Source organism: Pseudomyrmex gracilis, unplaced genomic scaffold, assembly GCF_002006095.1.
Source record: "Pseudomyrmex gracilis isolate BER0280 unplaced genomic scaffold, ASM200609v1 scaffold_38, whole genome shotgun sequence".
Classification (NCBI taxonomy): domain Eukaryota; kingdom Metazoa; phylum Arthropoda; class Insecta; order Hymenoptera; family Formicidae; genus Pseudomyrmex; species Pseudomyrmex gracilis.
Genome location: NW_018020622.1, coordinates 312,860 through 336,868, shown reverse-complemented (window position 1 = coordinate 336,868; position 24,009 = coordinate 312,860). Strand labels below are relative to the sequence as shown.

At 36.1% G+C, this 24,009-nt stretch overlaps 1 protein-coding gene across 1 annotated transcript; it reads left to right on the top strand.

Moving 5' to 3' along the window:
* Nucleotides 1-766: 766 nt before the first annotated feature.
* LOC109852873 (homeobox protein Hox-A4) lies at nucleotides 767-8,086 on the top strand. The gene is made up of 2 exons (XM_020424429.1): nucleotides 767-2,556; nucleotides 6,396-8,086. The coding sequence occupies exons 1-2, from the start codon at nucleotides 1,689-1,691 to the stop codon at nucleotides 7,082-7,084; spliced, it is 1,557 nt and encodes a 518-aa protein (XP_020280018.1). The 5' UTR covers nucleotides 767-1,688; the 3' UTR covers nucleotides 7,085-8,086.
* The last annotated feature ends 15,923 nt before the right edge of the window (nucleotides 8,087-24,009 follow it).

The window sequence follows — 24,009 nt, the reverse complement described above, 5'->3', positions numbered from 1 at the left end:
TTAATACACGCAGAGTGTAATCGGCGGATCTATTACTATTAATTTAGCCAATTCGACCGATCTCGTCTTATGTAACATTTTTTTAAACCCTGGCTTGCTCATATATCCTTTCGTTCAAAACTCAAATTTGAAACTATGTATATTTGAAATATTATTTTGTATGTGTGCGTAGAAATATGTAATTATGTACTAAACGTGGTTTTTTTTTTTTTTTTTTTTGGAATAATGCGATCGATATGAGTATTTCGTTAATCACACGTATCATCGAGCGCTAAAATCCATCGCTGTAAGAGAGCGACGTCAATTGCAGCAGATCAATTAACACCATGTTTTAGCACACTATCGACGACGGCTGTATAGTAACATCCCCGCTGATTACAACAAATAGTTTCGGAATTAGTTGAGCTATTACCTCCAACGGTATTCAATATCAAGAACGCCTATTAACGCTTATTGCTTCGCATTGACTCCCTGGCTATAAGAAGGATTTCCAGAAGCACGGAGGCGGGTTGGGAATATGTAGGAGTGACTCTACGATTATAGGTACCCCTCGAGTATGCCCCATAAGGGCACAAGATCCACTGTTTCCGTGGCAGGGGTTGGTCTCATGCCGTCGCGGAGTGGGGTTGACTCGGGAGAAGACGCGTGTGACGCGAAGAGGGAGACGCGGTTCTCCGCATCGGGGCTTCACAGCAAGCCGGCGAGTTGGAGGGAGTTGAAGCGGACCATAGTTGCCAGACGAGTTTCTGCCGACGCGGAGCAAACAGCTTGGTCTCTCGTCGGAGCGCTCCGAACATCATCTTCTCTTCACACGCGACTGTAGTTACACACTTTTTGTGACGCATCAGTTAGTGACAGAAGTGCGCGGTGTGGTTCTCCATTTAAACAAAGATGACTCGCTGATTGAAACATTTAATTGAGCAGAATTGCATTCGTGTAAATATGACCGATGCTTATCTGATCTGATAGTGTGAATGAAAAGTGAAAGCTTATGGAGAAAAATAAAAAAAAAAGTGCACGTAATTAATTAATAAAGGAAGACATATATGAACAATATGCCTAGAAATTAAGAAATTACACTAGAATATATTCTAAATCGAATGACACTCGTGAAAGAGAAGTACAGCTGGAAGTTGCTGCACCTGCCGTAGTGGTTCTCGCGGCGCCACTCACGTGTTGCATGCGTGCCGTGGTTATCCATCATGGTCGCGGAGTAGGAACAGCTCCGATTGGTCGGTTTTGTGGTCACGTGGTATGGTAATTGGGCTCCGGTGGGCGGGAAGGAGCGAACGAGGTCGTGGAGGATCGCGAAAGTGGCGGAAGGAGAGGAGAGAATAAGCAGCTGTCCACCGGGAGTCCTGTACTCGTTGTGGCCCCGCTCTTTCCATTTCTTTTCTCTTTTTCTCCCTCTCCTTCTTTCTCTCTTTTCCTCCTTTCGAGAAAACGTCACCCCCTTTTCGCAGGAGGCGGGTGAGGTGTGGACTATGGACCATAGCGCAGTGTCGTGCAGTGTGAGCTCGTGAGAATGAATATTAACACGAAATGGTGTTTCATACCGAAGAACTGATGCAGAAAGCGAGATAAAAAAGCGAGAAACCCGAAGGGTTTTTTTTGCGCGAACGTTGGTTACGGACTATTGTGAGTGTTGTGTGTGTTACCAAGAGAAGAAAAAAAAAGTATAGCGAAACATGAGTTCCTTCTTGATGAATCCGTCCGCCGCTGGTGGGTACCATCATCAACATCAACAACAGGCTGGAAATCCTCACTTGGCCACCACCTCCGTAATGGTCGATCCGAAGTTTCCTCCGAACGAAGAATACAGTCAGAATAATTACATACCTTCGACCGGAGACTTTTTCACAGGCGGTAGCGGCGGTCATCATCTAAGTCACGCGCAATCCCAATTGCAGTACGGTTACCCTCAACATCATCATCAAGCGGCGTCGACTCCTTACGGAACTACTTCTGCCGTTCAACTGAACGGCGGATATCCAGGATACGGTGGTTACTACGGACCTCATCATCATCAAGTGCATGCGGTTCATCACCCGAGTTTACATTCCCATCATCACGCGGTTGGTGCTCTGGCGATGCCGCCGGAAGCCCAGCAGCCGCCGCTCACGTGTCCGTCGTCGATACAAAGTCAGCAGCAACAACAGCCGTCTGTACCTACGTCAACCATCATCGGATCCACTCCTCTGTCGCCGTCTATATTGCAGAATCACGTGCAACAATCGGATGCTCTTCAGCATCATCAGCAGCACGAGAACACTGCTTGTAGTCCGGCCAGCTCGAGTCAGTTGCATCGAGACAACTCGCCGGATCTTCAGGCGCAACAATCCTTGTCTCAGCAGTCTCAGCATATACAAAGTAGCCAGCAACAAACATCGCAGCAACAGCAGCAACATCATATAGAGGACAGTTCGGACGCGGATGACACGGAAGACGCTCAATTGGAAAGCTCACCCGGAATGATGGAGGAAGAAGAAGAAGATGAGGAGAACAGGGATCGCACTATTTACCCCTGGATGAAGAAGATACATGTCGCGGGAGTCGGTGAGTCATTATTTGTAAATTTGTCGTTTGCGTATTTGTTAAACTGTAATTGTGATTTTCTTCGATAAAGACGCATCTTCTAGTTTTTAGTTTTTTTTTTTATTGTTTTGTCTATATATTATTTTATTGCAAATTTTCATTATACAATATTTTATTTCTTATTTTATTTCTTTATTCTTGAAGTTTTTTGCACTGTTTATAATAATATATTTACTTTTTTCTTTGAAAAGTTTTATTTGCATACCAAGCATATCTTGATTAACAAAATAGAATGAATTTTTAATCTAGGTTTTAGTTTTTAACAATCAATCAATTATCGATGTACTTTTATTACGTATAATTATATTTTGCTTATATATGTTAGGTATAATCAATCGTCACGTAACAACGCATCCGACGGCCGATAATATAATTGCGCTTTTTATGACATGCTTTGATAATCAAATATAGAGCTTACATATTATAAAATTATATGGTACATCGATATATGGTTTTTGTTTTATTTTTTTTTTTTTTTTATTAAAAAATAATCTGTCTTATTCTACAATACTAAAATGCATAAAACCAATTATAATTACCGTTTTTTGTTCGAACGATATCTATTTGTTTTCTCTTACTTTGTCGATCATATAGTAATTATTGCTGTAATAATAAAACAAACAAGCACGGTTATTTATGGGTCCGAGGAAATGTTTATGTTTTGACACGGGATTTGATGCAACCACCGTTTTTCTGCATCCACAAGCGGACCTGTCGAAAGAATCTGTTTGTGTGTTTAAATGGATACAGATTATATACATTATGTGCAAGGTGACACGCTTTGAAACGGTCGGAAGACTTATGGGCTGAAATTTATCGTACGCTGTGTTGTGATCACCTGTGCGCGGGTTTTTTTGAAATCACCTTATTTTATAGATGAGTTTTGGTTACACCTAATATATCTCTCTTTGGCAAATATTCCGTATAAGAATAGAAACGTCAAAAGAGCACAATTCAACACTATGGGCAATAAATTTCGAAATTCGGCAATAGAGAGATTCTACACCGTATTTTGAACACAGGCATTCACCGTTGTGCACGGTTGGTGAAGTGCTTGGGGGCTCGGAACAAACGCCTGTGATGGTATAATGCCCCCTCCCTCTCCGGTTGTTATAATTAAGGCAATTAACGCGAATGTAGTTCTTCTTTTATAATTAATGAACATAACTACTTCCAGAATTAATATTACGCGCACTTCCTAACCTCATAAAAGATTTAAAAGACGTTTGATGTTCAATCTTAACGTATGAGCATATTAATTAACGTTTCGCAAACTATAAAAATTGCAAGTGTATTTGTATTGTGTTCATTCATTTTCACAGATTGTCGTATCTGTATCACATCGTGTCGGGAACCAGTTCGAAAAGGTATCTATAAAAAAAAAAATTCCCAAAAGTAGGAATTTTGCAACGTAATACTTCTTTAGAATTAGGCTGGCTTTGTAGCTAGCATATAGATTTCTATTCCGCTCGACTGGAAAGTGCTGTTCATTCTAGCTTGCGAATATTTCCTTTGACTCCGTCGTACAAGATGCAGGCAAAATGTAAAACTGTTGCAAACATAATATATATAATTTATTTATTCAAGTTTTTTATTTCTTTTTGTTGGAAACTTATATATTTGTTCAGTAAGAGAATCTCGCGTTTACGCGACTTGATTTTCGAAATCGGACACGTTAAATGACGGAGCAAAAAATTGTAAAAAACTTCTGTTTGGAGAGAATTCTTAATCCTGTAGGCATCTAATGAAGTGTATTTGCATATGTATACGCAATTATGTTTCAAATAATAGCGTGTTTGGCAATTGTTTTGCATATTTAAATACATTTCTTTGTAAAAATAATTGCATAAGTATGTATAAAATCTGATTAACTCTAGTTTCATTAGTCTTAATTACTTAATTATAAAAATAATGACGAGATTGCAATGTCTGGTAAAAAATAATTTGTACCCAATTCCGTTTATTGCGTAAATATAAAAATATCACGGAGATCGCATACACGTACAATGTAGTAAATTCCAATTTCTATTATGCATCACGTGTGCGATTTGAAATCTCTGAAGTTTGGTATGTATGTTCCTCCTGCTGTCAGAGACTGCAATCTCTCCCCTTTGGTTGTCGTGGTACGGTTGCCGGACGTCGGAGGTAAAAGGGACCTCCGTTAGACCGACGGTCAGCTCGAATGGAATGTGTCTGCACAGATTCTAAACCGAACTCGATTCCCATGTTTCCTCTTATTGAAATGAACGGACCACCGTGAATTGCTACTATCATGACTCACAAAAATTAACATTAACGTACCACAACAAAGAAAACTTTTTTTGGTTCTCGGTCTGTTCCTCGGTCTGTTTTAGTTGTTCTATTCGTGTGTTATCAAAAGAGAATATCTTGATTATATATTCAAGTACATTCACTTTGAATATTTTTATAATTAATATAATTGTTATTTGTTTTATAATTATTATTTATACTTACATGCGTTTACATTTAAATAGTTTATAAATATTTCTCGAATATTTTAATTAACTCTTCGCGGACAGGCCTCCAAAATAATCTACAAGTCAGACAGACTGGGTCTATGAAACCCACGTAATTTTAAAATCGAATATCTCCGAGAAAATTTGTTTTTGAATCGAAAGTTTGAACGTTTCTGCGTTGATCAAACAAAAACCAAATTTAAAAAATCTCTAGTAGTTCTGATGATATAAGCGTTAAAATAAACTAAGTTTTACTAGAAACGCCGATGCGCAATTTTTAAATGGATCTGAAAGACCCATGTCTGTTCGCGAAGGGTTAATTGCATACATCTCTATTCTGAATAATTAACAACACAAGAATAATCAACAAAACAATTATAAAATACTGAATATTGTAAACAAAAATCTGAATATTGTGAAAGATCTGCAATTGTCCTTGCATTTTTTTTATGATGTTGTTTTAACACAGCCGCAGCAAGTGTGCATTTTTTATTCCGTAAAATTTGCATACGCGCACTCTGTCTTTGTAACGTATCTCGTGAATTGATCAGATTACAAAAGTCACTTCAGCCGACTCAAAACGTATTCAATATAACAAGTGTGACACGACAAGTCACTTAAGACATAAAACATACTATTCATGTATAATATGATATTTCTGTAAACACACGTGTGTGTAAGACAAACTGCTATAATTTAAAATCTTATTACTTTTATTACAAAAAAAGGATTTCATAAAGGGTCTTGATTTACATTCTCTTTGTGAATAGAGATGCGTGTAAAATTATCTACAATCTGTCTTACAAAAAACTTTCAGAGAACGCACATAAACGATACTATTATCACGTTGTTCAACACGTTTGCAGGAAACGCGTTCCCTGCTGCGTGGATCTTTTGTACGTGCTGAACTTTCCGTTTCAGCTATTATTTAAATGTTTTCACTTTTACAATACATGCAACATTAAATGCCAGTAAATTAATTAAATTTTTCTGTAAAATATTTTGAAAGATGTACTTTCTTCTCTTTTTTTTTTTTTATTAGTGAGTTTTGCAGTTTCAAATAAATGTTATAAAATGACGTGTGTTTATGTTTGTTAAGAATAAAATTATTACATGTATAATTTTGTCACAGCTCGTGAGTGCGTGTGTCACGCACGACTCGCGAGCATATATGTGCGCACACCAATCAGCGGGAATGGAAAGCATCGCCAGAAATAAGTCCGGTAGTGTTATTATGAGGTCTACACTATTGCGATGTCGAAATAAAGTATTTCTACGGTCTTGTCGTACTAATATATTTCGATTTCTGTTTCCTTCTTGCAGCGAACGGCTCGTATCAACCTGGAATGGAGCCAAAGCGACAGCGAACGGCTTACACGAGGCACCAGATACTCGAATTGGAAAAGGAATTCCATTACAATAGGTACCTGACGAGGCGGCGACGGATCGAGATCGCTCATACTCTCGTCCTGTCGGAGAGACAGATCAAAATCTGGTTTCAGAACCGTCGCATGAAATGGAAGAAGGACCATAAGTTGCCAAACACAAAGAACGTGCGCAAAAAAAATCCGAACGGGCAGGCACCGCCAACAACGACGAAATCGACGAAGACCTCGACGACGCGAGCGAAGTCCAGCACCGGTAATAACAACAGCCAAAGGAAAAACAACAATAACTCTCCGTCCAGCGGTATGGAGAGCAGTCTCGACTCGAGTATCGGCCACGATATGAACGAGGTTCATGGGGTCACTTCGAGTCTTCCTCACCCCGTTGGTGTGGTACATTCGAGCTTTCAAGGTCACCCTCATTCTCTGGCTCATCTCCAAGCGCAGCTGAGTCATCATCACGTGGGTGGAATGATGGACGGACCAACGGGAGGATCGCTGGGACACATAAGTTCCGAAAATATTAGCCCTCTTGCTCCGGCTACCAGTCCACCCGGTTTGTCGCAAGTACCAGCTCCCGTATTACCATCGGCAATAAAATCCGACTACGGACTCACGGCTCTATAACGTCCATTACGGGAAGTATATTTACTGATGTAATTTTCGTTCATTGTTGTTTTTTTTTTCTTTCATCATTCTTCGAATCAATTCATTATTCCTTCACACATTTAATTCGATAATTTATTACGGCTTGATGAGAAAAAGTAAAAAATTTTCCTCGCTAAGACGTGCGAATAACAAAAAGACTTCGAGTCGTTGCAAGTTATTGCATTACTTGTTTACAATGATAGTAAAGGCTGACCAAAGGTTTCCGATACGTATTTTACAGTTGGAAAATGTGAAACTCCATTATTTAGAAGTGTATAATTTAAAATAAATTTATGGGTAATTACAATTGAAGTTAAATACACTTTAAGTTCATGTATTGCTGAGACGTACACTACTAAAACGCGGTACACATAGTGTAGTTTTATTTTTAAACGTGATGCATATGATGCGCATTCACGTTTAGATATGATGCATATGTGTCGAATTATTTTTTATTATGTTTAACTTCATGTAGCGTATATGGTACACGTACATATACATACATGATGTTTATAATAGAGAAAAACGTGCATACATTCAGTAAAACATAAAGTTGAACATTTTTAACAGATAAAAATTCTAGGTCGGACAACTCCACACATGCATGCGAACAAACTCGTGGTCAAAAAAAAGTGTAAATAGAATTCCTTAAATTAGAAGGTAGCGTTTTTATAGACGAGAAGAGAGATTGTTCCATTGAGAGAGACAAATTATATACTCGTAAAGAAAGATTTGGATATAGTTGCTGAAAATATTCACTCATTATTCGCATTTTAAATATTACTTTGCATAAAAGGTTGAATCACAATCTTAGTGTGGGTTTTTGAAAATCAGAATTTCATTTGGATTTAATTAGATTAAATTGAAAAATTTTTAACACTGCTATATGTGTCTTAGAATATAAATAGTAAGTTAAAATGAAAATTTAAATACAAAGATGACTGCAGTTCTTTTGGAAGAATAAAAAAAAAACAGATTTTTCAACTTGTAGAGATGATTATTATGTATATTCACATATATTTATGTAATGAATATTTCTACATATTCTATTATATACATTTATATGTATATATATAATATATAATTATATATACCGTACACATATTTATATATTTATATATTTATATATGTATAGGTTTGGTTTCTGATCTACCTTCATTATTTCTGTTTGAATATTATTTGAATCGAATTTGTTTACGTACGTTTGCGCATTTCACGTCATTTGAATATTATTTTCATGAATGTTTATAATATATTGTAAGGATTTTTTCAGAACTATATCCAAACTTTCTATTTTTTTAGAGAGCTTGCTTTATGCAGAACAACAGAGCAACATTATCACAATTTCAATTATAAATATTCATCTGCATCACACATTCATATAATAATAATATACTTGAAAACAAACCTGATTATTTTAGTTCACAAGAAGTGTAAATATAATTCAATTTTATGTATGTATATATATTAATGTAAAAAAAGTTTTATTGCGCAACACACGATTGAAAAACAATGTTTATATCATATATGTTACTGTCTAAGTGTTCATATGAATGTCTCACACATACGTTATAGAGACTTACCTTGAATTTTTAAATAAAGTGTTTGCTCATTGTTGTACAATTGATAATTGTGTATTAGTAATATCAATAATATTTTAAACATAATTTTTAACACGCGTCGTAATTACATTTACTTACTTTAAAAAGTATTATTGATGCAAACAAAGATTTGATTATCGTAAAAACAAAATGTTTTATCATTTTTTTGAAAACCATTTTACATGTATATAAATATACATAAAATAATAAAACTTAATTTAAAAAATACCACATTAAAACACACATCCTTCCGTAAGATATACGTAAATAATTCGAAGTTGTAAATAATTCGAAGTTTAAAGTGATAGTATATATTTTTAAAGTGAGGAAATAAAGAATGACCAATAATAATTAGGACATAATTGCATTGTGAATGAATCGGACGTTATATTAAATGAGTAGTAATCAAACAATTAATGCACAGAACAGCTGTGACGATACCAAAACATTACTGATAGATATAAGAAACAGAGAATCTTAAGAAATATGTTTAATTCTAAAACAATTGAACTTTAGTATAAGTAGCGAAAAACTGTAAGACGTAAGTGTCCGAGTTTCAAAATTGCATAAATGTGACATTATATACATACATGTCTCCTTTGCTATAATTATTAACTGTATATATTAGCATAAGAACGTAAGTGGGCACACATTTCAATGTTTATGTTTATATTGATTATAAAAATCGATGCAACGTCAGGTAAATAAATGTTTCGTAATTTACAATAATGTCGTGTTTCCAAATCGTATTCCTGTATGTATCTTATTTTATTTGACTACGTCCATCATGTGTCCATGCGACGCTTTTTTATCTATGTATAATAGTGTTTTATCTACGTGTGATAGCTTTTTGCTTTCATATTTTTCACGACTTTTCTTTGTATTTGTTATAACTATTTGTTATTCTGTCAGGAAATGTCTAATCTTGACTCTTTCCTTTTATTATCTTGACACTACCTTCTTTTGACACTATCTCCTTATATTTATACGAACGTTGCGGTCGTAATGCAGCGCGTTGCTGTTTTTTTTTTTATTTTTCTGTTTTTAATAACTCTTTAGCTCAAAGCAAAATCTAAACTGTACAGAAAACAAGTTAAAAAAGTGTACATGGACTGTATTATAAGATAAAGATTTTCGTCAGCGATTGTAACAAAGTTATTATAATGATTAACACATAGAATAGCTCACGCTATCACGGATATTGCTTGTCTTTTTTCAAAGACAATTGAAAGTTCGAAACTCTTCATAAACAAAGTAATAAATTTGTTTCAAACACTAATTTTTTCAGCAAAATACAAATTCTTTTTTCTTACAAAACTTTTGTAATGTTTTGATTTTTGCGTATATAAATTACAAATATTATTTATGTAAATATAAACTTATGTAAATAAATCAGTGGAAATAACTAAGTAATTATTTATGAATTTTTTACATTAATTTTCCGATATAATTTACTCGTATATTTCGGCAGGGCACCGATAGCACAGATTTCTTTTGCGCAGATCAACAGTTGCACAGATCCCGTTTGCACAGAAAACTTTTCTACAGATCCCGATTACACATACTCGTTATTATTACATTTGCGAAGTAAATATTTCGTTTATATCACACAGATATAGTACATATGTGGGCGGGGGAAGGGCTCCGCCCCTCCCCCTGCACCTCCTCCCCGAAAAATCTAATCTAAACTAATCTATACTATGTCTGTGCAATCGGGATCTGTACAAAAATTTTCTGTGCAAACGGGATCTTGGCAATCCCGTATACTTCTATTTTTAACAACCGCACTTGATAACCCACTAAAACTTGATTCCTACGAAATAACAGAGTGTCATATGACAGACATATTACTGCTTAATAGAAAAATAAGCAGTTCTGAATATGTTATAATTTACAAGTATTGTAGGAGCAGTATCATAGTATTTACTGTTTCTCTTGTATCCCCTCCTGTCTTTGCATAATCATAGGCGCCCGTGTGCGACGTTGCCGTACGCCTGCGCATGCGCAAGCATGTGCGTGATTGCCGCACCCGAAGCAAGGGATATCTCGCCGGCAGCTCGAAAAGAAGGGTGGCACCCGGAAAGCGAATGGGGGGCCGGTGTACAATCCTGCCTCCGCCCATGCCTGAACATCCCGGCCAACTGCCTAGATATGTTGCTACCAAGCGGGTTCCAAAGTCAGACATGTTATGGCGTGAGCCAAGGTCGCTAAGCCACTACAGCGAGTCACGGGAGTTTTACAGAATGATAATAATTATTCATATGCACACAATCTGTATCTTTTGCATGCACGCTTTTTTACATAGTTTTTTTTACTCAATATCTGTTTTCTTCGCAAAATAACAATGAATTAACAGTAAATTATTATAATTTCGTTGATTCTGTGACTAGATAAGTTTCGCATTTTGTTAAAACAACAAAAATATTTTTTGTCACAATTATTTAAGATTGTTAAATGAATAAAAGAAACATCAATCTATCATTAAATTTTGCAAAACTTTTGTAAATGTTTTATCATCATAATTATAATAAACGTAAACAATATTTACATCTGCGTTTTTATATACAAAAACTACTTTTTATTTAAAAAAATATTATATATTTTTTTAAACTTATAGAATTTTCTTAAGATTACAAGGTATTTTATTATGTATTTAATTTCTTTTTATAGATATTTCAAGACAATGAAGCATACGTACGTTTATTTAGTGAATAACACTAATTCTTAATGTAAGAATATTATAAATTGTGTTATTATAAATTAATATTGCTAATACATATAATGTATATTACTATTTAAAATATGCAAGTAGAGTACATCGGTGAATTTTCTCAGTAATTTAAAAAATTAATCTAGTAGTAGAGATTATTTACACTTTCAGCCGAAAAACATTATTTCAAACACGTGGTACAGCTCTTACACTGGTCTTTGTAGTGAAGCGATGTAATCTCTGTGTGTATTAGTTCTACTCTATACCTACGTATACTCCCCCTCTGTATTCAAGACGATACGATTAATAGCAAGCTTGCAAGGGAGTAGGAAGGAAGTATACAAGAGGCGTTAATTGCAAGATCTATGTACTGTTGTCTAGTTGCTGTCCGTGGGTAGATAAACCATAAGTTTCAATGTTAAACATCTTCTCCCTAACTTCTCTCGGATGTGGATTGGTTGAAAATTATTGTAGACATTTTGGCTTCCCTATTGTTTCAAAGTGGAACGAGATATAATTACGAAATTGATTACATTTACGTTTACCACGGATTACTCGTAATAGAGAGTTCATCCGTTTAATAAATAAAAGAGAAAACAAATAATTGCTCACAGAACAATGAGTATATTTTTAGTTTTACTAATAATTGTAATGAATATTGTGGGCAACGGCAAAAATTATAATATCTCAACATATTATTGTGTTTTAATTATATTATCAAATTATTTATAATTTTTTAAATATCCAAGCATAAGTACATTTAAAATCTGTTTTCATCTGTTTTCTTCCGCTAAAATTTAATTTAATTTTTACGTCAATCGAGTAATCTGTTTTATTTTCTTTATATGGATCTACTTTTCATTTCGCACCTTCATATATATTTCTGCAGATAAGCACTTAACCGATGCGTTTCCGGGCTTTCTTTTCGCTCACCGTTGTTACACCCACGCGTCCCGTTCCATATCCGTTCTCTTAAGACAAATGATGTATATACGCTGGTCATTTCGTCTATATCCGCCTCACAATCGTTCCGATCTACAACCTGTACGTGCTGAACGTGAAGTGGGTGGTCGTTGGAATTGCTCGTTTAGCGAGTGCGGAGACAGACAACGAGGATTTCTCACACACTCTACTGTAGTGCGTCATATCTCGCATTATCGTCGAGACTTGGACCGTTGCGAGGCCACCCAAGCATAATTGTGCTTTCAGCAATTTTAGTTTCGGCAAAAACGCATTCTAAAATCTTCACAAGCAAGTAAACCTACATGTTACAAATTTTACATAATATTGTTAGAAGATATTTGTTCAAAGTTGTATTTGAAATACGCGTGGTAACAAAAGTCGAGTGTCTCGTTGAATGAAATTACGTTACCAATTACTCGAAACCGAAAAATCTAAAAATGATACGAGATAGATCCGGTGTGAACGGTCCCCATAGGATGTAATTGGTGGGGATTAACGAGTCACGACTCCATTTATCAGCCACCGTAATTACAAAGCATCTCTCTCTTTCCCTCTCACCTCTCTGAACACTCTACCCTTGCTCTCTCTCACCGCATCGCTTTTCGCTCGGGCGTCCCCGCTCCGCCGTTGACTGACATCCCCCAAAGACAGTTTCGCATCTCAAATACACATTCGCCTGTAACTAAAGATAACAGGCATCACACCGTGTCATCGAAAGGGAGAACCAGCGCGAAATTAGATTTGAATCCACCGTTACAGACGTCGCGCGGAAATGTTTGATCTTCGCGGCGCTATTAATTGTCGCTTCCGTTGAATGAAGATCGTAAGCCGATAGAGATAAGGTATCTCGATCCGGTGGCTCATTTTGATTTCGAGTAACCAGATAAATGAATCGACTCCCGTCGTAAGAAGAAGAAGAAGCAGCAGCAGCACAGTAGCAGTCTGACGACACGCGCCGATGATCGAACGGGAGGTTCCAAAAGCTGACATGGGCGGTCACGTCCATCTCTAGAATTAATTAAAACCAACTGACCGCGAGAGCGACATGTATTTTTATCTACGGGCTAGCCCACGGTGACGTGGACTACCTCCGAGCAGTCGAATAAAGAGAGAAAGTATGCTGTTACACTGTCATCACGTTCCATTGCTGATAATCTTCGACGCCAGCACCGGTTCGCGGTGTATGTCGTATATCTTATGAGGTTACTTTCGTTGTGCGACGCATTATAAATATTATTGCGCGATAATGCAGCGAATGTAAATTGTATTAATGTGCGCGGAATAAGGACATGTGGCGAGTGAGTTATCATTTTGTGATTTGAGACAAATAATGTGAATTTTACCACGAAGAATTGAAATCTCGGTTGTATGCAATTTGACAATCGAGCAATTTCTCTATTTCGTCGAATATATTGACACACATCTCTCCTATGAGCGAGCGGTGTATTTTTAGCTTCCTCTTGGCGATAATGCTACCTGAAGGTTGCGCACCAACAACAAGCACCAACGAAGTGCCACTATTACGAGAAGCCGTCGACGGTACCTGTCGCTAGCGTTGCCTCTGTATAGAAAAGGAAAAAGCGTGAAGGAGAGAAAGAACGAGAGAAGAAAGAAGGAGAGGGAAAAGAGAAATAGAGAATGAGAACGACAGACTGGGCGGCGCAAAGGCTTCGACTCGCAAGCCGCACGTTCATTAATCTTGATCGGATCAGTCGAGATAGCGGCGAGCTGTTTCGGAAACCCTCTCCTACCACCCCTTCTCATCAAGTCCCCTAGTACCATCGCCTCCACCTTCTCCTTCACCTCCTCTTCCTCTCCTCGCTCTCCCGTGTCCCTCGGCTCCTTTTTCTTCTGCTTCTCTCGAACTCTTTCCTCCAGGACTCTGCCCTCGGTTCGGTTCACCCGAAAGTTAAGAGCGAGAAAACCCCTCGGATCGACAACGCGCTGCGGCGGAGAGAGAACGCTGCAAGATTTTAATTCCAATCCACACGCTGACCAATTTCTTTTACGTCTGAATCTCTAGCTTCACACACCCACACACGCATACACACACTTACACAAACATGTGTATCTACGGAATTCTCAGAACTATAAAACCAGATAGTCTCGGTATCACTCCACGCGTATTATAGTTAAAAAAAAAAAACCATTTATTTTATAATTTAATAACTTCTGAAGGAATTGAATACTAATTTCTTTTTGTTATCTAATTTTATTTTCCTACTCTCTTATAATTCATTAAAATTCCCTTTGCTTCTGTGAAAACGTGATGGATCTTGTTTTCAATTTAGTAGAGCTCCAACTGCGACTACCATAATGCTCGGCACGATCTACTCGCAGAATAGCAATGAGCCTCTACCCTGTCTTGGACAGCGACTATGAATCCTGGTGATCAAAAAATTTGTGTATGAAAATTGATTAGATGCTTATTGAATATTTGCGTTACCGCGTCACAAATAAAACATGTACGTGCCAGAAATTTATACCGCGTTACCTCGACGATAAAATGGTTTTTAATATAATTATATTTCTTTCTTGGAGATCGTAAACCTTTTCGCAAGTATTACAAGATGCTGACAAGTGAAATATTTCACTGATAAAAAAATGTGTTTTATGTATCTGATGGTGTTTCCAAAGTTGTTGCGTGAACTGTTAAGTGACCGCTAATATCACTGTTCTAATCCGCCATAAGCATCCCTCTTCAACGCTATCCGAATCGAGTATTAACACCCTTCATGTAATTAATCCTGTAATCCTGTGGACGCGTCCTCGTATCTCGTAGACAGAAAAGGAGAACAATATTTGACACACATGTATTAATATAATTTGAAGAAATGTATGTGAAGAAACGTATACGTACAGATATAAAGTGATATTTAAAACCATTACAATAAAGTGTTAATGTAATATAAAAATTATAAATATTTAGGTAATTTTAATCTCGTGCGATGATAAAGCTATCTTACGAAATTGTTTTGTACGTTATTTAGACATTTCTTTTTCACGTGATAATGTTTATCTTACTGTAAAATTAAATTTCTTCGTCAATTACTTTTGTTAATAAATGATTCAGGGTCATTGGAATCGACTCGCAAACTCGCCTGATAAAAGGTAATGCCGCGCGTTTTCTGATGCGCAGAGAATCGCCATTTCGAGGTCCTATTCACAGCTGCCCTTTTTTCATCCCAGTCATCTTGATCTTTTGTGGCAGCCTGTTTAAAGTACAACGCGTCGACAATGTAGTCACGAGTTACAATTATCCACGGTGATTCAAAATAAAGTTGTTTAAAAAAATGCCTCAATTGGTCAAGTCAGAGTATATAAACATTATCCAAAGATAAGAGTTTGAAAAGCTCTTGCAGAAAATTGTGTTTCCGCGATATTTCTTGGTCTCGTTAAAATACTTTGTTCAGTTTTACATTAAAAAAATTTGATACGTATGTTTAACAAAAAGAGTAAATTTTATATTAACTTTGCAAGATAATAATGCAAGCGCCGTAAATGAATTCTTTTCCTGTGTTAAAGTAACGAAGTTTTTGATTAAGAAGCTCTTGGTTGTATCGATCGAGTTCCCTTAAATTGTCAATTTTATCTTGTTATCCGGATAACGAACGAGTCCGTAAACAGAGCCTGATAGACGCTTAAAACAAACCCTTAATTGAATTCACACTTAGTCACTCTGCTTCGCTTACGAAAGTGCAAAGTCATCCAGCACAGATTTTTTTCTGCCTTCTGCACCCCCTTGTTTTGAATAACCTACTGCATTGCTGCTACTTAAGTGAGATACAAAGTGATAATAGATTAAATATCGAATTGTTTTTCTACATCGACACGGCGACAGTCTGCAATACAACATTATTCAGACATTTTTCAACAATTGAACTTGAAATTAAGAAATACAAATTTTTCACCATTGAAACTTCAACTTCAAACTCCGAAGTCAGTGTTTATTGATTCATGTAATTTGCGAATTATTTTTTGTGAGTTTACTAGTTAGGTTATTTCGAAGTATTATTACATTTTTGTTACGTCATATGATATTTTCAATTGCAAAACAGTTTATTTCGCCAGTTTGTTAAGTTATCAATGTAACACGTTGCCGATTTTGTCTGCATATTTGAATTGCATAAAAGCACGTAAAAAAAGCACTTACGTTTTTCCTATGTAAGTTTTATCACTTGTTTTCTAATTTTACTGATAAAATAATGCTATTTAATGTCGGTGAACTGAACAAAAATGCTGTTATTATACCATCTTACGTATGCAGCATTCTACAAGGTCTTATCGTACTCGCTATTCCGCGCCTTCGTAGCCGAGTTGTTACATTATTCATGTTTAATATCATCAAGTATTTCATCCCCCTGACTAAAAGCGACCAGCCAGCCAGCCACCACCGCTGGCGGCGCTAATATTGCCAGGAGGGATGGACTCTGATGGACGGACAGCAACGATAACACCTTCGCACGACATGTAGAGGAAGTTTTTTTCAAAGAGACGGGGTCCTCGAAATATATATTTAAAAACCTTTCTTACTTCCGAAATTATTTTCTGCTTTTATTTATCAGTCGTACATTTTGTACTTTGACGTGTGCAATAATTAAGAAAGTTATCAAATCGCGCGATTATATTTTGATTATGAATTTAACAAAATTTAGATTTTGTTAAAAGATTAGTACTCATCAAGTTGTAAATAATAGAAATTTGTTTCTCTCTTAATAGTCTTTTGTGGAAAATTAATCACGTAACAGACCATACAAATTTAAATGCAGAAGAGAGAATTATATTTTATTTTTCTTCTCTGTAAAAAGCGCATAGTCGAGAGCGCAAGCGTCATAAGTGTCGTGAGCGTTATAAGCGCGCGGTAGAAGGCAGAGCTTTTAATCCCCAGCCGCGTCAAACAAAATGCGGAAATAGAGTCGAAGGGGTGTGAGCGCGCGTAGGTAACGTGGCACGTCGTCAGCGTCCCGACGTCGCCAGGGACGAGTAACCACGTCCCATCAGACTCGCTCCCGTTCCAATTCTGTCTGTGGCGCTTCGGGGCGACCACTATCCACTATCTCTCCCCCTTTTCCCGTGCTATTCACCCGCGCTTGCCTCACGCAGGGACCGACGCCGACGGGGTTCGGCACATGATCCAACTCTGAACCGAACCCGCCGACAATACGCCGGAAATTTCACCGAACTCCCACACCCGCATCCAACAGAACTGACACTGGCCGCTGCTGATTTCCGCGGGGAGCACGAGGTTCGATTGTGCGCTGGTTAACATCGGCACGATGCCCTATCGAAATACATGCAATTGCGTTGCTATTATCGACTGGTTTTGCACACACATAGCTCGCAATATCGCTCGTACAATCATAATCCGATCTTGTTTCGATACCGCGTTTATTGATTTCTACGAAAATTGCGAATTAATATTACATACGCGTGAACGGAAATCATTTGTTTCTAAAAATAGTTCCCGATTGTATTAATAATTTCCACTGTGAAATGAACATAAAATCAGCAGATAATTTATTTTCCGCAGTTTATTTCTTGGTTAATTTTATTTTAATATAAGAGTTATATATACAAATGTTATCAACAGAATTACGCATTGTACATACAAAATGCGAACCGGCTATGAAAGTTTGATTTCTGCGTCTATCATCTAACTTTTTCGGCCATTAACAGACGTTATCATTTAGCCATTAGTCGACTATCACGGAATTATTAGTCAAACGCGCATCGAAAAGAGCAATCGGTCTCGTACAGTTCGTTGAGTGTGACAAAAAGAGATCAAAAATCAAGTCTGCCGGTTAATGCCAGTTACCATTAGCAAAGTTGTTTCAATCGCGCGATGTTCATCGGCATTTTTATGAAGATTTTTTTTCCATACACATTCACTTTTACTTTGATATTAATCACGTAAAAGTTTTGGTGTGTGGAGTAACATGAATCATTCTATTACAAAATAAAGACGTGCTGTTCTCGAGATAGATTGGCAGGAAGTACATCGACAGATTCAAAGTCATCCTAGACCGATAGGAGATTGACTGATTTCTTTGTCGACTCTTACGATATTCTCGTTTTCCTGTAAAATTCTTTTACGGACATCTTTATTTTATGCAATTTACAGAAGCGCGGACGATAGTGAAAACACTCGTCTAGAACTGACGCTTACGTGTAAAGATCATTTTACGTAGTAAAATGAAATCCAATTTTTTTTTAGAAACTAATACATGAGCACCTTGATACATTCTCTGCCGCGTAGGTTGTATTTGCCCCAAATGCGCGTAACAAATTTAATTATTTATTTATAAAATACGTATAAGACTTTTTAAAATTTAGTAATATTAAAAAATAAAACAACAATTTAAATGACACTAAAGTGAAGTTTTCGAAAAAATAAAATGAATAGTTTTACACCAGAATAAATATTGTCAGGAACGTGATTAATGATGCAACATTCCTAAGAATTTTTTTGTAAGTGTTAACAAAAGAGAGACACAGAGACTTTTCAAACATTCGTTGAATAGAAAGTTAATTCAATCTCTAGGTAGATCCCTATCGGTCGCTTTTCTATGTTAAAATAGATTCCTATCTTAAAAGGTTTCTACCTAAAATTAGGTTAAAAATTGTAATATGAGACCCGGTGACGAATAATCACAAAAATGATCGGCATGGCCGCGGTCTTTCGCAGCAGCAAAAGAAGAAGAAAGGAAAGAAAGTCGCCATTCTGAATCCAATCGTAGACTCGCATTGTGCTTGGACGGTTGCACCGCAGCAACGGCAGCAATGCTGCCGGCATCACCGGGGGTTGCTGAAAGAGAGAAGAGCAAGAGAGTGACGGTCGCGAAGAAAGAGGCGGAAAAGAGGAGAAAAGAGAAGGGGTATAGATATGGGGAAACAGAGAAGCAGAATGACGAAGGGGGAAAGGCGGGAGAGTGAAAGAGAGAGGGAGTGAGAGAGAGAGAGAAAGAGAAGCGAGAGAAGAGTGGTACGCTGCATGGCTCTCCGTTGCGATCATTAATCACGTTCTCGTGTCACGGCTAGCACCACGCCGCCAGGGGTACCTTACTAAGGGTATACGCTACGATGGTATGAGGCTACTAAGGGGAGGACCAGGATGCTCCCGCTCTTCTGATCATGCTGAAGACCGAGAGCAGCCAGCCTCGGCGGACGACACGGAGACAGGACGATTACCATTATCGTCGCCCACAAGAACCGAGCGCGTGAATAATATTGCACGGAGTATTATCGGTATGCGAACGATAAGGATATTCCTGTGTTTAATCTACATCCATATACGATCGACGCATTTGTAATTGAAAGAGAAATTTGCCGATTTTCTTTTCAAAAGCTATTACCCGATGCATACACGCAGACCGACAAAAAGTAAACATATTAGAAAATTACAGGGTACTAATAATACGTTTACTTTCTTTCGTTATATAAACATTTTTGAAGAATTTAATTTGTTATCAATCCAAACACACATTTTTTTTAAAACAAACAACTTATACTCTGTGGTATACGTAAAAAACGTTCTACTTAAGACACGTGAAATAATATAATTTTGCACGTGCGTTTCTTTTCACAGCCTACTTTATTTCACATGTCCAAATTGAACATGACAAGGCTACGACAATGGTAACACGAGAATGATTAATTATCGATTTTAACCAGAAGTTGTCTTTGCCTTTGAGTCTAGGCATTGTTCTTTTTTTTTTTTTTTTGTCACCTTCCTCTCTCAGAATCATCAATAAGCCATTGAGTAACTTCCGTTGCGATGTTTTTAAAAAAAAAAAGTCTATTTGCTCTCAGAACCTTTTGTAAAATCTCTGAAATCCTAGTGTAAAAAGTGTTTGTAATTCAAAAACTGTTAAATGCTCATTATTTTCTCAGATTATTTTCTCACAAATCTCTGTCACTCAAAAGATAATTGCAGGACATTCACGTAACTTGTCATCTATTCGCGCAAAATTTCTTTTTCCTTCGAACTCTTTTCACTCACAAAAAGAAACATCAAAAGAACATGCTTTTCTGAACATCATTTTCTTCTTTTGTAGAAATTTAAACAAAACATTACTTCGCAAGGTCTGGTATTGTAATGTATAATGTGTTATGTTACTTTCTAAAACATGTGTGGATAAATAACAGCTTGTTAAACTTTTGCTACAGAAAAAAAAATTGTAATTTTTACTCGCGATAATAGACTTTGTTGTTTATATCGCTTGCCGCGATATAAGTGAGAAAACTGATCTCCTGGCAGATATAAGTCTCTGATACGGATAATGGGGTAAAACTAAATAATCATTATGCATGGAACACAACAACAACGTTTGCCACGGTGAAGGATGAGCATGCGTGATTCCAACCCAACTCCTAATTACTTGGAGATAAATATCACTCGGGGCTCGCGAATAGCGTGCTCCTGCAGCGCTGTCTAAAAGATCGTCAGTCAAACCCGGTGAGTTGCGGTTGGATGTTATCGCGAGCTGTAGTAATCTTTAATTATACTGATTTCGGACTATAGATGCATTTAAAAACATCAGGCGGAGGTATAATTTAACTTGATTTTTCGCACTAACCAATATTGATATTAATGCCGTTTACGCCTCGAAGAGATATTGTGTTACCTGCGTTACGTAACTGTTATATAGATTTTCACGTAAATATCGAAATATAATTAAACATCATCTCGTTCACTCAAGATAATAGAATCGCTGTTTTAATATTGTTTTGTGAATAAAACATAAGTTCTTTTTGAACGATGTTCTGCGTAAGACACGATACGTTTTTTTTTTTGTTTATTCTTTTGATTTCCCGCGGGCGCTACACTTTGACACTGATCGAGATTTACAATAAAATTATTTTTTTGACAATTTAAAAAAATACATATCTCCTGACAGAATAGTATCACAGCGCATAAGTATCACAGCGTATTGTTCTCCAATTAAATTAATAGTGTGAGAGTAAGTCCTGGCACATAACATTAATCCTCGTGGTATTAGTAACACGCTGAAGACTTGAGCCGTGGTCCTGAAGCGAAAGAGAGATGCAGAGAGAGAGAAAATTGAGAGAGAAGAGACCGAGAGGAACACACTGAGAGACCGGAGGACGACGACACTAAGAGTTCAAGCCATGTTAAGGTTTCAGGATAGCAGGATATTACCTTCAGAACGGTAGACCAGGCGGAAGGAGACGAGAATTACAGCATAACTGAGGATACTGGAAGAGAGGCACTTCAAAGTACTCAAGACGGGAAGATTTGTACACCTTCCTTCCCTTCGTTTGTTTCTCTCGCTTCTCTGCGCTACTTCTTTTCATGCACTCTCTTCCCTCTTTTCTCTTTTTTATGCATCTTTTTCATCTCTTTTTTTATAATCCTTATTTTTTACAAATCTTCTTATTCGCGACCACTCATTATCTCTTAAGATCTAAACCAAATGGTTATTATCTCAAGAAGTGGCAGCTCGCACTGACAAAGTCACAGTTTTAATCCGTTAATGTATCCTTTGAAGCAGTTTTCGTTCTATAGATTTTTATTTGTTTAATAATTGTTTATTCGAGTTTTGTGCTGTCAAAAACTTTCACAATACACATTTGAATCTGACGAAGTGAATGTAACAAGGTACAACATAGTGCGTCTTGTGTATGTATAATGCAATCCACCGTAAATGATTTTTTTAGAAAACTATGTTGGCATGCAACCCGGTAGTACCAGGAGGACGCCGGATATTACGACAGCTGATGGGGACAGAGCTCGTGGAACGATCAATAATATAATACCACGTCGCCCCAGGTACCATCATGCTATCACACCATCAAACATCATGCTGGCTATGTATTTATTGAGATATACGTTGTCTTCAGCTCTTTTATATCTGCACACATGGACCATTTACACGCTTTATGTCTAAATTTGTTATTTGATTATATAATATGATATGAATATGATATGAAAATTTTGCGTTAAAAAATTATATTGAAAATAAATCTAAAATAATCATATATTCATTTTATATTTTATATATTACGTTGATAAGTGTTTAAAGCTTCTATTTATATACACTATATGTACTTATTAAGTTAAACATCTTATATGGTAACTTATAAGAATCTAATATAAGCGCTTTGTATATAATGAAATGCGTTATAATTCAGAAATTTAAGTTTCCTAAATTTCTGCTTAAAAGTGTTTATTAATAGTGTTGTTTATTGATAATGTTTATTAATATTGCATTAAAATAATTTGTGTGTTTTAAAGCTTCAAAGAAGATTTTTGAAAATTACAGTTCTCCTGGTTGTTCACCAGCAGTTACTCGAATGGCAATGGTGTTCTTTTACTCTCGTGTTCTTCAGACATTTAGTGACATCTAGTAGCGCTAACTGGTAATGTAAACAATGAAGAAATAGAAATCAAAATGTGCTCTTATCTAATGTTCAAATATACAAATGAACAATTTTGATTAAGAATTTCTGTTGTATATTATGTTACTTCGCCGTCTTTGCCAAATTAACTAGCAAGTTTATATTTTTTTCATAGTTATGTACTTATTATATATATGCGTGTCTATAGTGAATAAGAAAAGGATGATAAAAACAGATTTCTGTCGTATCAACACGTATATTATTGTAGTACTGAGCCTTTCCGTTAGAGCAAACACGCGCAAGATATGAGTAAGCGTAGTATTCGTTGTAAAAAGTATATTCCATTTTTCTTAAATATGTCTATTATTAAAGAAAAAAATCTAAAAATTGTTGTAAAAGTTTGTAGAACAAACTTTAAACATCTTAAATTATCTCTTAAGAAAGAGAAGAATACAAAAGAAGAAATGTTACTACTGTTTGTTAAAAGAGAACATTTTCTTAAGTAGTATATGTGTACACATATGATTTAAAATGTCTCTTTGAATATAAGATATCTTTAAAAAATGATTATTTTGATTATACAAATAAAATACACTCTACTTTTATCAATTCTATTTCTTCAAGAAATATTTATTACGGGGTTAATCTATATTATAATATATATTATAGTATATATAAAAGTTTCTGTCTTGTTATTAATAAATATGTATAATGTACTACAATATTTTATCATTTGTTTTTTATTGTAATGCATATATTTGTTTTATAAAGTATATTTAAAACAAATTTGTACACACTAAGTATTCTAGAAGATTTTATACAATGTAATTTTTCGATTTAACGGTAGAAACTATTTTTTTCCTATAATTTATATAATTCTTAACTTATTCTAAAAAAATACATATTCTTTTAACAGTTCTTGAATAATTTCATTTTCACTTATGTATTGTGTTCGAAGGATAGCATCACGTATTGAAATCTAGAGTCGCGTGGCATGTCATCCGTAAGATACCTGTAGAGTCGAGCTTCTGATATTTACAATCTACAAAAGCCCGGATCTACAGGGTAGATCACGAATGTGCCTACTCTTTGCAGCCTACAAACTCTTCCTCGTTGTTCCTCCATTTTGTAATATTCTGTAACAAAAATATTTTTATTTTTAGTATACATTTTCTCTATTGTTTTATTGGGTTTTTTACTTGTAAAAGTGTTCAACATTAACACGTGACAATTGCACACATAGAATAATCTAAACTTTTATGATAGACGGT